The following is a 14066-nucleotide window of genomic DNA, read 5'->3' as shown; positions in this document are numbered from 1 at the left end:
ATGCCACGCCTCCCTGTCCATCACCAACTCCCAGAGTTTACTCAAACTCATGTCCATCGAGTTGGTGATGCCATCCAACCATCTCATCCTCTGTCATCCACTTCTCCTCCTGCCTTCAATCTTTCCCAGCATCAGGGTCTTTTTAATGAGTCAGTTCTTCGCATCAGGTGGCCAAAGTATTGGAGTTTCAGCTTCAACATCAGTCCTTCCAATGAATATTCAGGACTGACTTCTTTTAGTTATGCTCATTATCGCTATGTTATCATGGTGCCCCCTTGTACACTCACAAGTGTCCTGGATTGGATGCTATGGTCGTTAACCTTTGAGAAAGGGAAAACAATGGCTTATCTGAAGGGTACTACTGCCTTATAATGGGAAGCTGGGGAGTGGTATTAGAACAGTCTTTATCACTTGACTCAAGGCTCTTTATCCATATTATTGGATTTAACTACATTCTAGGACTTAATGCAATACCAGACATCAACAATTACACAGAAACAGCAGTCTTCTCTTTACTTCATTTTCCTCATGCTACATTAGAAAACATTTCTTATTAAAAAACTAGACTTATTCAAGTGTTGTGTACATATCATGCCTCATTCTCCTACAAATTCTACAAAATAAGAATTTTGTTTTACAGATGGAAAAAAAAAATGATGCTGAAAAAGTAAAGCCTTTGCTCAAAGTAACATTTCCAAAGTCAAATCTCATATAACATGGGGATACTTGCCTTTTACTTTTCTTTGAATCAAACATACCCTAACTTAAAAGTTTTTATGGGGGATGAAGTTTGTTAAAAAGTAAGTGAATAATGAAAAGTATCTTGGCTGTCATTATATATATTTGTTATAACAGATACATTTTTAAAATTCAAAATATTTCTCAATTTACCAGGATTTTAGATCTCTAGGAATGATAAACATTTGGCAAGTTGGAAGAATTCTCTGATAAAAATAATGTTCTTAACAACCACTGTTGATACTTCTAAAACAAGGCAACATGTTTGAAATATATTCAAATATAAGAATCTTAAATTCCTCTGTTAGGCAAGGTGAGATTTAATAAGTGTGTGTTTTGGTTTGTCCTGCTGCTGCTGCTAAGTCACTTCAGTCATGTCTGACTCTGTGCGACCCCATAGACGGCAGCCCACCAGGCCCCCTTGTCCCTGGGATTCTCCAGGCAAAAGCACTGGAGTGGGTTGCCATTTCCTTCTCCAATGCTCCTACTTTGTTCAAATTCTGAGCCCAAAGATCATAGTGTGAACATTATTTGGTTGTTTATTATTATAAATCAAATATTTGCCTATTAACATCCATGTACAGTACCAGGTCCTACAGATGAGACATGTAGCAGGCAAGTATCCCTGACTTTCTGCCTGGGAGAGAAGAAGGATACGTAAACAAGCATGTGCAATAAACTGTTTTAAGTTTTCTGACAGAAGTATGGTCAAGAAGAAGGCAGGCACTATCAAGTCCACCCAGGGGAAGTCAAAGATTCCTCAGAGGTGGTCATATTTCAGCTGACTTTTGAGAGGTGGGTCAGCATTTACTAAACAAGCAGACTAGGTATTTAAAATATTATATAAATGTCAAATAGTTAATAATACTTAGAATATTATATAAATATAATATACATATGAAATATTATAGAAAAATATTCCTGGGATAAAGGCAATGTGAAACAGTATTACATATTTCACAAGGTTGATATGACAGTACATGATTTTTGGTAAATTCATTTTTTTAAAAAAACAATGTTAATTATCTTTTCCATTTCTACCTACCAACTCTGCTATATAGGTAGATATAGATACACATACACACACATATGTGTACACACAAACTAGTTCACAGCCTGGGCTTCATGTTGTATCACATTTGAAATCTGAAACTGACCAAAGTCTGAAATTATGGTAGAAGAAGGAAATGGCAACCCACTCCAGTATTCTTGCCTGGAGAATCCCAGGGACGGAGGAGCCTGTTGGGCTGCCGTCTATGGGGTTGCACAGAGTCGGACACGACTGCCGTGACTTAGCAGCAGAGGAATATTAACTCCACTGCACAGAAGTATTTTTTGAATGAAAGTAAACACAAATAATACAAAGTACTACCTGCAACTAAAAAGGCTAATTTACAAGGACAGTGGGACAGTTTTAAAACCTGAATTTGAGGTTTTAAAAACGGAAAGTCTCCATATACAGATTTCACAGCAGAAATAAATAAAAGTAATTATTTAAAATCCTTTTATTACCATTTAAAGAGTTTCCATATTTTCTGTACATCTTCAGTTCAGTTCAGTTGCTCAGTCATGTCCCAATCTTTGCGACCCCATGAACCACAGTATGCCAGGCCTTCCTGTCCATCACCAACTCCCGGAGCCCACCCAAACCCATGTCCATTGTGTTGGTGATGCCATCCAACCATCTCATTCTCTGTCATCCCCTTCTCCTCCCGCCCTCAATCTTTCCCAGCATCAGGGTCTTTTAAAATAAGTCAGCTCTCTGCCTCAGGTGGCCAAAGTATTGGAGTTTCAGCTTCAATATCAGTCCCTCCAATGAACATTAAATTTCAGGACTTGTTTCAGGTCTTATCTCTTCATCTTTACTTGACAAAGTGCTCTCTCTTACTTTTCTGACCTCTCTAAATTTTGCTCTAGAACAGTGTGTACTTAGAAAGAAAAGATTTTTCAGAATTCTTCCTAGGATCAGTCTGAAATTCTCAAAGCAATGTTATGACACATAACCCTGCTGCTGCTGTTAAGTCGCTTCAGTCGTGTCCGACTCTGTGCGACCCCATAGACGGCAACCCACCAGGCTCCCCCGTCCCTGGGATTCTCCAGGCAAGAACACTGGAATGGGTTGCCATTTCCTTCTCCAATACATGAAAGGGAAAAGTGAAAGTGAAGTCGCTCAGTCGTGTCTGACTCTTCGCCACCCCCTGGACTGCAGCCCACCAGGCAATACCTGACAAAACAAAGGCACCAAAACCAGGTTACCCTGTTACCTTGCATCTATTCCCTAGAAAAAGTAGGCACTCTATAATAATTGGCTATTGCTAAATGTCAGGTATTATTCTGAGCACTCTACACATCTCAAATCACTTTAAACCTCACAAGAATCCCAAGATGCCTTTACTATAATTATCTCTAGATCACAGGTGAGAAAATGAAACCCCAAAGATGTAAATTCCAGTAAATGACAGAGCTGTCTCCAAAAGTTTTGTGCTATCCTTTCTGGAATCTGAACTCCTTAGCAATTATGTCTGTGTATTAATATACTTCATATTCACAATTATTCACTGGCCCCTAATTTATCCTAACTGCTAAGAAGAGCCAGTAATATCGACTATGGTCATTCCTATATTTGAAGAGTTCACAGTAAATAAATAATACAATTATTTATTGGGCTTCCCTGACAGCTCAGTTTCTAAAGAACCCACCTGCAATGCAGGAGACCCTGGTTTGATTCCTGGGTCAGGAAGATCCCCTGGAGAAAGTATAGGGTACCCACTCCAGTATTCTTGGGCTTCCATTGTGGCTCAGCTGGTAAAGAATCCACCTGCAATGTGGGAGACCTGGGTTCGATCCCTTGATTGGGAAGATCCCCTGGAGAAGGGAAAGGCTACCTACTCCAGTATTCTGGCCTGGAGAATTCCATGGACTATAGTCCAGGGATCGCAAAGAGTCGGACACAACTGAATGACTTTCACTCACTCAAACAATACAATAAAGGAATCAATGCACCAAGTGCTCAAGTGCTGAGGATAGAGAGACTAAGTCAGGGCAAGTTTTACAGAGGAAGTGACAATAAACTGGGCATTTAATGTTGAAAAGAAGTATGTTGGATGGGAGGGAAGTGAGAAAGGCATTTCAACCATAAAAATATCTTGCACAAAAATATAGAGGTGGGAGAGAGCTAACCATGCTGGGAAATAGTGAAACATTCTATCTATGTCTGGTTATAAAGGGAAGTGGTAGGAAACCAGGCTGGAGGTTGGGGCAAGGTGATGGGCCTTAAATCCAAGTTAAGAAATTTGAAGTAGATCTTGAAGGCACCAGGGAACCATCAGGAGTTTTGATGTTAAGAGAATTGGTGTGACTTGATTTAGGTTTTACAAAGATATTTCTGGACATCTTATAGAAGGTAGTGATTACAAGGTCATTGGGTTGTAGGTCATCAGAAAGACTCCACAGGAAAGAAGATGAGTGTGAATGAGGAGAGAAACAGCAGAACAGGACAGACTAGAGAGCAATTTAGAGGGATAATAAACAGGGCTTGATGCAGGCTTGCAGGTACATCCAAATGAGCAACAAGGACTGATTAAGTAAGGCTAAAGTTAAGACTCAGACTACAGCTCCCAAAAGCAAGCATAATTCACTTAGTTATCAGAACTGAATACCTCACCAGAAATTAAGACTCTAATACTATTCAGAAATGTCTAAAATATGCCAGAGCTTTTTGGGAGCCAGAATAAAACCAGGAGAATACTTCTAATAGGAATAAGTAAGCATTATGTAATTTCATTTCCTAGGGTCAGGTTCAAGTAAGAGGTAGTACAACATAGTACAACATAGCCTGGCATGACTTCAGAAAGAACAGCTCAAAAAGAATTTGTCTTTCTAATGAGTTCTTTCTATATAACTGTAACAGCTGGGGAATGACCAAATTGGGACAAAATCTTCAACTCAAAAGAGTCTTAAATCAGAAAATGTATCAATTTTTCAACTGAATTTGGCTAAATGTTTAAGGTTTTGAAATACAGCTTCATTAAGATAAGCCAATCCAACCCCACCCCATTCTTAAATTCACCCTTTTCTGGAAATGGGGTGGGAGGGTGGGGAATAAAAGATACACATATGACAAGAATAGCACCCATTATATACAAAGTGGTTTTTCTTCAGCAAACACTAAAAGTTTTCAATCAAAGTAATAAATGTGACTTGTAACAGTACAGGGAGAAATAAGAGGCAACCTGTGACAGATTATTTTTTAGGATTACTTTTTCCCATCCATGAGCCTATAACTTGTAAAATATTTAAATAAGAATGGGAAACTTTCAAACATATACAAAGAAGCAGGCACTTAATTTGGGATGCATTTATACACCTGAAATCTTATCAATAGATTTTTTTTTTTTGAATCTGTAATGTGTCCCTCAAAATAGCTACATTTGATAATAGTAAAGACTGCCCTACTTGAAGAAAGCTGCTTCAGCCTGGTGCTTTGTTGCCATTATGCTAAACAATTACTTCCTAGGTTTTAGGGTCTGAAGAAATTAAGAGCTTCTATCTGTGGATGAGAAAATTACAATTCTACCTACAATTGCAGACTGACAAGCTATTAAGAAATATGGAAATTGACCTTTTTGAGTAAGAGGGTTTGAAAAAAAATCCATGAATCAACAGTGACTTTTAGAAAAGCACACATCTAAAATAGACCTAAAAGATGATCTTCTTTAAAGGCAGCTGCAAGACCTTCCACTTGAGTTTCTCTGTACCACTCTTATTAACTTTACTAACTTCTATGGCTTCACAATACAAAGAACAGGAAACTGCAGAACTATGATTACACGGTGGTATCACTACCCAAAGCTTCTAGTTTTCAAAGTAGTATTCCCAATTTCTGGCCATGCCATTGTTCTAAACCTATCAAAACACTCTGAACATGTATTATCTTTGGGGGAGATGAAATCTTCTATTTCTTCCTTCCTCTTTACCTGGTACGGTGTCCAGATCATATTCTGCAGTCACTGTACTTATTAATCTCTCACTCAATTAATGCACAAAATCAAATCTAGTCTCCAACACAGTTTCTGCCACCAAAAACAGACATGGAGGGTGGGGAACCCAGAAAATGTAGCTACTTGTAAGTTAGCATTTTTAAAGCCAGATTTTGGAATCATTTTAAAGGGTGGCCTCTTGAAATTTTATGTAAGTAAATCCCTTGGATAATATTCAAATCAATTGACAAATTCTGTTCCATGGCATATAGTGTCATTGAAAGTTTCCAGGACCAACTTGACTTTACCATTTAAAGTGGATCAAATCTGAATGAACTGTATGAGTGGGCTGGAAGACCTAATTTTGGAGAAAAAGAGGAGGGAAAGAAAGCTCAAAAGTTTCCAACAGGATGGGAAACACCCAGGTCCAATTCCATTCTTTGTGAGCTTGGTGAATGCAAGGCCCAAAAAACCACAAACCCAAAGTCTCAGTTCCAACTGGTGGATTCTATGACTTTGACAAATCACTATAGAAAGACCAGTGGAATCTTTGTGGAATCAATGTCACACTTTATACAAACCAGGTACACTGCTGCTTATGTTTCTCTGCTCAACAGTTAAACAATAGGAGAATCAAATTTTATCACTTGTTTTCCATTTTGTGTAAATATTGTACATGTGTGTCATATTATACAATATTGGTGCAATGAGGCTTCCTTTCACAGTAAGAAAAAATGTAGGAGCTGTGCATTATATCTGTAGCTTTATTAGAGAGTATTCTTTCAATTAACCGGGGTAGGAACAAGTTTTGAATAGAAATGTCCAACCTCTGGCTCAAGATTTTGAAGAAAATAACTTGGAAGTTTCCGTACACAGCTGGTCACTAAAAGGAGGAGGCAATCGCCAACACATAAGTAGGGAGTCTTGGTTAAATATTATCTCTTTTCAAATCAGAATCTTTCAATCTACGTATATACTGTGAATAACTGAGCTTAATTTTTTTTTTTTAGAGCATACCTGAAGAACCATGAACAGATGAAAACTCCATATTTAAGCAATTACATGCAACTCAGAAATGCCAATTTCCATCACAATTAGCCTAAGTTATGCAACATATTTTTGTTCCTTTTTAGTATATAGGTGATGTATGTTTTTACAATTTGCTTAACTGCCTATAGTGAAATTTTAAAATCACACAGACCATATAAAACCATAAAAGAAAGGGTACCTTTTTATTTTTCCCAATGTACCATGTTTCTACATTGCTTATGGAGCTTATACAAGAAACACTGTTAGTTTCTATATAAAGATTTCCATAAAATTTTTATAGATTCTATAAATGCATAAAGATTGTTGGTTTTATTATAACCTCTGTTTCAGTGCCAGTGGAAAGAAAAATTACCTGCAACTCTGAAAAGCGATCTACAAATACAGGGACGGGTAGGTATGTTCAGACCTCTAGCTAAAGAGCTCTAAGACATTTGCTATATTTCATCAAAATATAGATGAGCGCAGGGGAGAATCAACTTCCAGCACATTCAACTCTAACCACCACTCTCAGAACAAACAGGCTATGAAAAAGTGCAATTGTGAGAACAAATGATTAAGTCTTCATGTTTTAGCACAAGAAGTAAATCACATCAAAACTAATGCATTTTTAAACTGTAGGTGTAATGCCTATTATACTTGACACATTACAAAGCTACTTATGGAAATCTTCTCTGTGATAGGTTACTATATCTTTATTCTAAATTATCTCATACTACATGTTATAATTACTAAAGGCTCATTTTTTAATCTGAAAAATCAAGTTTTAAAGCCAAAGATGGGATTTAGACGAGAGGGGTGACTATAATTTGCTAACATGTAAATTTAACTATCTTCTCCTTCAGTTCAATTAGTATTCATTAAAACTACACTAAACACAATGAATAAAGTTTTACCAATTATTTCCATAATTATGAATGAATACAGTAAACATCATAGAATAATTATAAATCCACTTAGTTAATTACAAGGCTAGTTCTAGCAGGGAAAGATATTCGTGGTTTTCTTTCTTATTTTTAATGCTAGATTGACATGTTGATAGCTTTGAGAAACGATTTCTAGAAATGAAACATATTATGATTATGCTCTTTTTTAACAAAAATTTTCTATTAGACAGGTTTACTAAGAGCTACATTATCTAAACTTATAGTAAGAGAATGAAAAGAATTTGGTTTAAGTTCCCAAAACCAAAGTAACTCAAAAATTGTATCTGTAATTTAGTAACCTTAACCTTAAAAAAAAATTAGATTAATTCAGATTACACTTAAGAGAGATATAACTTTTTAAATTTCACAAGTGTGTTGTTAACAGGTTTTTGGTTTTGTTTTGTTTTGTTTTTAATGCAGGATCCATTCCAATTCAGGATCCTACCAATGTTGATGTTTTAGTATTTAAACTAGCTAAGCATTAAACAAAGCAGATGAATAAGTAATATGAACTCTGAAAAGACCCTGCTTTTGCCTTTGTTGTTGTTTGTTTTTCTCTTTCAAAATACATAGGCATTGCATATCTTTCAGGAATTAACAAAGCCTGTACTTTCAGGTTTTAAGACAGTAAGTCTAGCAGATTTTAAATGAAATATTGAGTGCTACACTGATTTAATGGTTTTAAACCATAGATGTCATTGCAGTCTGAGGGTGTCACAGACAACTTAAGAAAGAAAAAAAAAGGGGGGGGCACAGAGAAATCACTTTGTCAGTAATTACCATCAAGAGTCCTAAAATGTGGCTCAGGCTGCTCATTACTACTTCCTTCTGTATCAAGACCCTTATTTACATTTCAGATTACATTTTTTATGAAACAGTAAGATCTATCAGAGCTGAGAGGACTGAAATAATGAGGGGAAAACATTTTAATAAAACGTGTTGGGTCTGCATTACTTCCGTGTCAGAAAGAAAGGCTACTTCTGTAGTGATGGATCATTTATTCTGCTTCTAAACGAGAAGCAAAAAAGATGAAACTGATGAACTTTTACTGCCCATTTGTCTTTAGCAGACAATTAAGACAGAGAAGATCAAAATGGATTATCATACCACGCAGACAACTGGCCCAACAGTAATACATCTCCGGGACCACAGATTTGTAACTCTCTTTTATCCCTCCCCTTTCTTCTTACTTCTTTTTCCACTCTAAAGGCAGTGCTAGCTTTGTGGCTCAAGGAGAGCCAAAAGGCTGGTCATCATTATTCAGTCACAGATGTCAATCTAACCTCCCTTTTTTCTCAGTTTCTAAAGCAGTGAGCCACAATAATTTGTGACAGATTCTTTTACTGTAAGGTACAAAGAACACACAGAATAAAACATCTAGCAGCAGCAAGCGTCTCTGATCAAGTGTGCTGGTACATGGGAAATACACTATATGTAAAAACAAGCACTAGTAGTTTAAGCGAATGGGGAAAAAACTGGGCGGCGGGGGGGTTGTGTGTGTGTATAGTAATAACTGCTATACTTTGTGGTGAATTATCTCAAATATTCCTTATGGGTTACATCACAAATGTGTTAATACTAGAAATATTGTCTAGATTAAGTACATATTCAGCATTTAAGGCTTATATGTAATAGATTTCTAAGAATTCCTTTATAATGGCACACCAAGGGAAAAGATAATTTGGCTTAATCCAACAAATGCTAAGAAGAAAAAACATTTAATATTAGAATCCAAATTATAAAAACATAAATAAAAACTCAGGTCTCAATTCCTTTACTACTAGGTCAACTCTCAAATTTCTTGGGGAAACACTGTGTCAAATTGGAAGAGATACCAAGTAAGGTAGTGACATGCATACATTTATAAGTCTACATCCAGCCTATGAGTATCATCCTCCAAATCTCCAAACTAAGTCACTGATCTAAACAAATGCCTATCCTAAGAGAACTTTAAAATAGCTAAAAGTTATTTAGATTCCTATTATAATTTTGAATTATTCCAACTTCAATACATAAAATACTTATAAGACTATTTATTAACTAAAGCAAAGAGAACTAAGTTAACAACACAACAATACTTAATCAGTAAACGGGGCACTATACGCAATGACAAAGTCAATGAAAATCTGTATTTCTCTTTATTTCTATTTCATTTTTCATGTGTATGTATGGAGCACCTGTATATATACATACTCTACCCAAACATAAACACATACATACATTTAAAGAACATGAAAAAATAAACACCAAATTATCACAGTAGTTATCTCTTGAGTAGTAAAATTTCGATGACTTGTATTTTTTTTCTTTTCATTCTTTTATTTTTGCTTTATTTCCTAAATTGCTTTTTGCTCATGAACATATTACCATGCAATTTTTTTTTTTAAGTTACCCCCCTCCCAAAAAAAAGATCATGGTGCTCATAAATTTCAGATACAGCAAGAAACTATGTTGAAAGGAACAAACCCAGGTGTCAACTATGTTAAGTTTTCTCCTACATAATTTTTTCTCATTGGGTAATTCAGATCATGGGACCAAAAAGGTAATCTACCTAGACCACAACATTTTAAAAGAATGATTTTCTTAAGAACTACGTGCATGTGTGCTTAGTCACTCAGTTATGTCCAACTCTGCGACCCCATGGAGTACAGCCTGCCACGCTCCTCTGTCCATGGAATTTTCCAGGCAAGAATACTGGAGTGAGTTGCCATTTCCTCCTCCAGGGGTAAGAACTATGGCAGCAAGTCTATTCTAAACAAAGCTTTAAGATGTTCCACCCTTTAAACATCGTCTAAAGAAAAAAATCTTTATAAGATCCTATAATCTTTGGATTGTGTAAATTAAATCCAAAGGGTTCAATTCCATACCAACTTAAGGTAAGATAAAAATTTAACTTTCCTGTTGGAAGATGAAGCCAGGGTAGAGTGAGAAAATGACTATTTTTGTTAAATTTCATTTTAAAGTCTTGAGGTCATATGCAAAAAAAAACTATACCAGTTTTCTTAGGTTCTTGTACAATCCATCTCATGACAAAGCATCTTATTATCCTGATTATCCAGTTATATTCCTAAAAATGTATGAGATGCCTTGCCCTATATACAACAGGCCACACTGCAAAGGTGGTAGTACTTACTGTACTGGATACTTATATTCCATCGTACTTATCCTCATCTAAGGACATTTTTTAATACACAAAATTAAATGGAGGCACTTCAGAAAAATGTTTCTATTTTGTACAATATACCACATGTAAAATGCTTTCTAAAGTTTATTATGTAATCAAGGATGCTTTTATTTCAAAACCTTTTAAAAATAAGTATACCAAAATGCATGTTTGGTATACTAACATAATATACCCCAAAAAGCTGGTATACCCCAAAAAGGTACAAAACATTTCTAATATTTCTCAAGATAGAAACTGAAATCCAGAATGTATAACCTGGATTTAATTATAAAGAGTAGAGCAGCTTCAGAACTTTAGCAGTATTTTGTGAGTAAAATAGTTCTTTCTACTCCATTCCATGCTTGCAGAATGCAAGAAATTCAAGATGGCACAATGGCAAGACCAACTCGCCAAACAACTTTCACTACCATCATTAAAACCACCCTCACCCTAAAGACCATTCTTGCATGTGTATCTATCTTGTCCTTTAAGTACTACCATGACACAGTTTCATTATTCATTTCCAATTTTAGGAAATGTTATAAGCTTCCATCCTCCCTACCTTTTTGTTATACTGGTTCCTGACTGCTTAAATAGAATTAAAAAAAAAAAAAGTTCACAGGCAATCCAAAAAGGATTTGCTAATGAACTGCAGGCTGTAGCATACCTCAAAGTGAAAAGTAAAATTTGTGATAGGTTTTCTTCCTTACTTTTTGTGCATGTTTCCCCTGAAGGTAACACCCCAAATCTAGCACCAATATTTTCAATCCTACTTCAGTATGTTTTACTTTTTGTCTTAGGTTCATAATTACTGTTTCCCTTCCTTCTAAAAATTCATTTATCTCTTTCAGTAAAAAGAACAGTAATAATATGTTGAACAACTCTGAAATAAATTTTGTCATGTAAAAAATTAATTACGCATTCCGAACCTGGTCACTGTAGTCCTCCGGGAATTGCCTCTGCACCTCAGGATCTGTAAATAATTGACAGATAATATTAATTGGCTTTGGATTAGTGAGCAAGCAGAGGATCACACATTAATATTTGATCAGAAGATGATAGCAGCCCTGGCAGGGGATCCAAGGGGGGCAGCTGAGGCTGCTACACTGATGAGCACAAGGAAGGACTCAGCAAGGCACTCCCACTACCCTCCTCCAGAAATACAAAAAAGAAAAATTGTAAAGACCCCATGCTACTGTTAACTTTAGACTATTACCTAATGCAAAAATCTTGCCAGCTGCAAACTGCCCTCAATACATTTTTCCAGAGAAAGTGAGTCTTAAATCTGCTTGACTTTTCTTCTCTTATCAGAAGTATCCTTTCACAGTTACAGATGTGGGCTTGGTATGTTCGGGTAGGGGTGGGGTCGGGGGCTGGGGTCGGGGAGAAGTCAGGTTGAAGGCAAGAATCAGATAAGAATTCTTTCAAGGAAGAAATGCAAAATTTCCTGTTTTAAAAAATAGAATAAATTCTTCCCAAAATATTTATGCTCTCTTGAAAATAGATGAAATTTTTCAAAAGAAAACAATACACTTTTAGCTTGTCAGTATTAACAAAATATCATATGAGATTAGACTTGCTCAGAAACTATAAAAATACATAGGTGAAGATATTTTTCATGACCAATCTGTTTAAAATGGAATCAGGAAAGTGGTCACTTGATTCTTCAACATAATTGCAGGATAACCCGATGCCATCATCTCTAAATCAATATAGAAGTGTACTAATTAAAAGCTATTAGCACTCCATTTGCTATTGATTAGGGAAACATTCAGTCTTTTCTAAAAAGAGAGATCTGGTTCCTCAGAGACACATTAAGAAGAGTGATCAGAATAGTATCTATTTGAGAAATTATGTATCAATGCAAAATGCTTTCATAAAACCACAATATTTGAAGGTCCCCAACCACAGTCCCCATAGTATATACTACTCAGTTGTCATATCTATCTTCTAAAATATCAATTTACTTCTCCATAAAAGTGAATCTATGTAAAAGTCAAAGTCCTCCATGTCACAAGATAAAAATGCAATTAATTGTTCTACAATTAAAAAATCAAAAAGGGGGGGAAATTATGGGCCTATTCACAAACTACATTTAAATCTTAGAAATGCTAGTTTTCAAGTCAATGGATGTCATTTTTCAACACTCAAGACTAATAACAAAAGGAATATTCAAAAGGTCACACAAAAAGCATAACTTCCCAAAACAGGTGGTGCAGAAAAGTTGAAACTACCTGTACACTACTTTGGCTCTTAAAGTGTCTTCTGATTGACTTTAAAACTAGGGACAAATTTCTTTACCCTCATCTGCAAATACTTGGAAGACACCAATGATATGTCTAGACCAGTACTAGTAGAATTCTAGAGTAATCCTCATTGCAGTACCTTGCAGGGCTGCTCTGGTAAGTCAGAGGAAGTAGCTGCTGAAAACACACAAGGATTGTGGATGTTGTGACAGGAGGCCAGAAGGCACAATCTTGTGGCATGAAAAGCACTAGGTATGGGGCGGGGGTGGGGATGGGGGAGGGGGGAATGGGGACTTGCCAGCAGGATGCAGAGAGACAGCCACAAGCCCAGCAAACCCCTAAAATGTGCTGTGGGGGTGGAGTAGAAGATCCAAAAAGAGGGCTCTAATTCCTAAAATATACATAAATGACTCTGTCCAGAAAAATAACTGGTATTTTAGGATTTAAAATCTGCTACTGAGACCCACCCCCCACACTCCCCGTGAAAATGCAGCTCTAAGTCACTGATGGACACAGTAATACAGAGGCTGGAAAAGCCACAAAATAATCTAAGGCTTATTCTTTTTCTTCCAGTTGTCATGTGGTGAACAGTTAGCTCTTCAACAAGAAAACTTCATACAAAAATGACTCACATATAAATCTTTAATATCAAGTCCTCTTTTATGCAATAGTTTGCTTCTTGGGAACCACAAAAATATCAATGGAAATAAAGAGGGAATAAAGTAAAAAACTACTTTTTATCACCATTTTCTGAGAGGATGAATATCAGAAACCAAAATTTGTAGTATATTCTTCAATTTTAAAAATGTTTGCTTATAAGTAGGAAAAGGAAGGTCTTTAAATCTCTTTAACCAACTAAGCCAACCATGTTAACAATAAACTACATTAATAATTTTGTGATTTTTTAAATGCATTTTATTCATATAGACTTGTAAAAAGAGAAGGAAAATAGATGAAAAAGATCAAC

At 36.0% G+C, this 14066-nt stretch overlaps 1 protein-coding gene across 6 annotated transcripts in view; it reads right to left on the bottom strand.

Moving 5' to 3' along the window:
- The window catches only part of DENND1A (DENN domain containing 1A), a 533349-nt gene that overhangs the window by 376710 nt on the left and 142573 nt on the right, over nt 1-14066 (bottom strand). For all 6 annotated transcript variants that reach the window (XM_070379017.1, XM_070379021.1, XM_070379022.1 and 3 more), the window contains one exon: nt 11783-11826. In XM_070379017.1, coding sequence (XP_070235118.1) covers nt 11783-11826 — 44 coding nt within the window. The remainder of the gene's footprint in view (nt 1-11782; nt 11827-14066) is intronic.

This window comes from Bos mutus, chromosome 11, assembly GCF_027580195.1.
Source record: "Bos mutus isolate GX-2022 chromosome 11, NWIPB_WYAK_1.1, whole genome shotgun sequence".
Taxonomy (NCBI): Eukaryota; Metazoa; Chordata; class Mammalia; order Artiodactyla; family Bovidae; genus Bos; species Bos mutus.
Note: the sequence above shows the minus strand (reverse complement) of the source record. Positions and strands in the feature narration are given on the sequence as shown.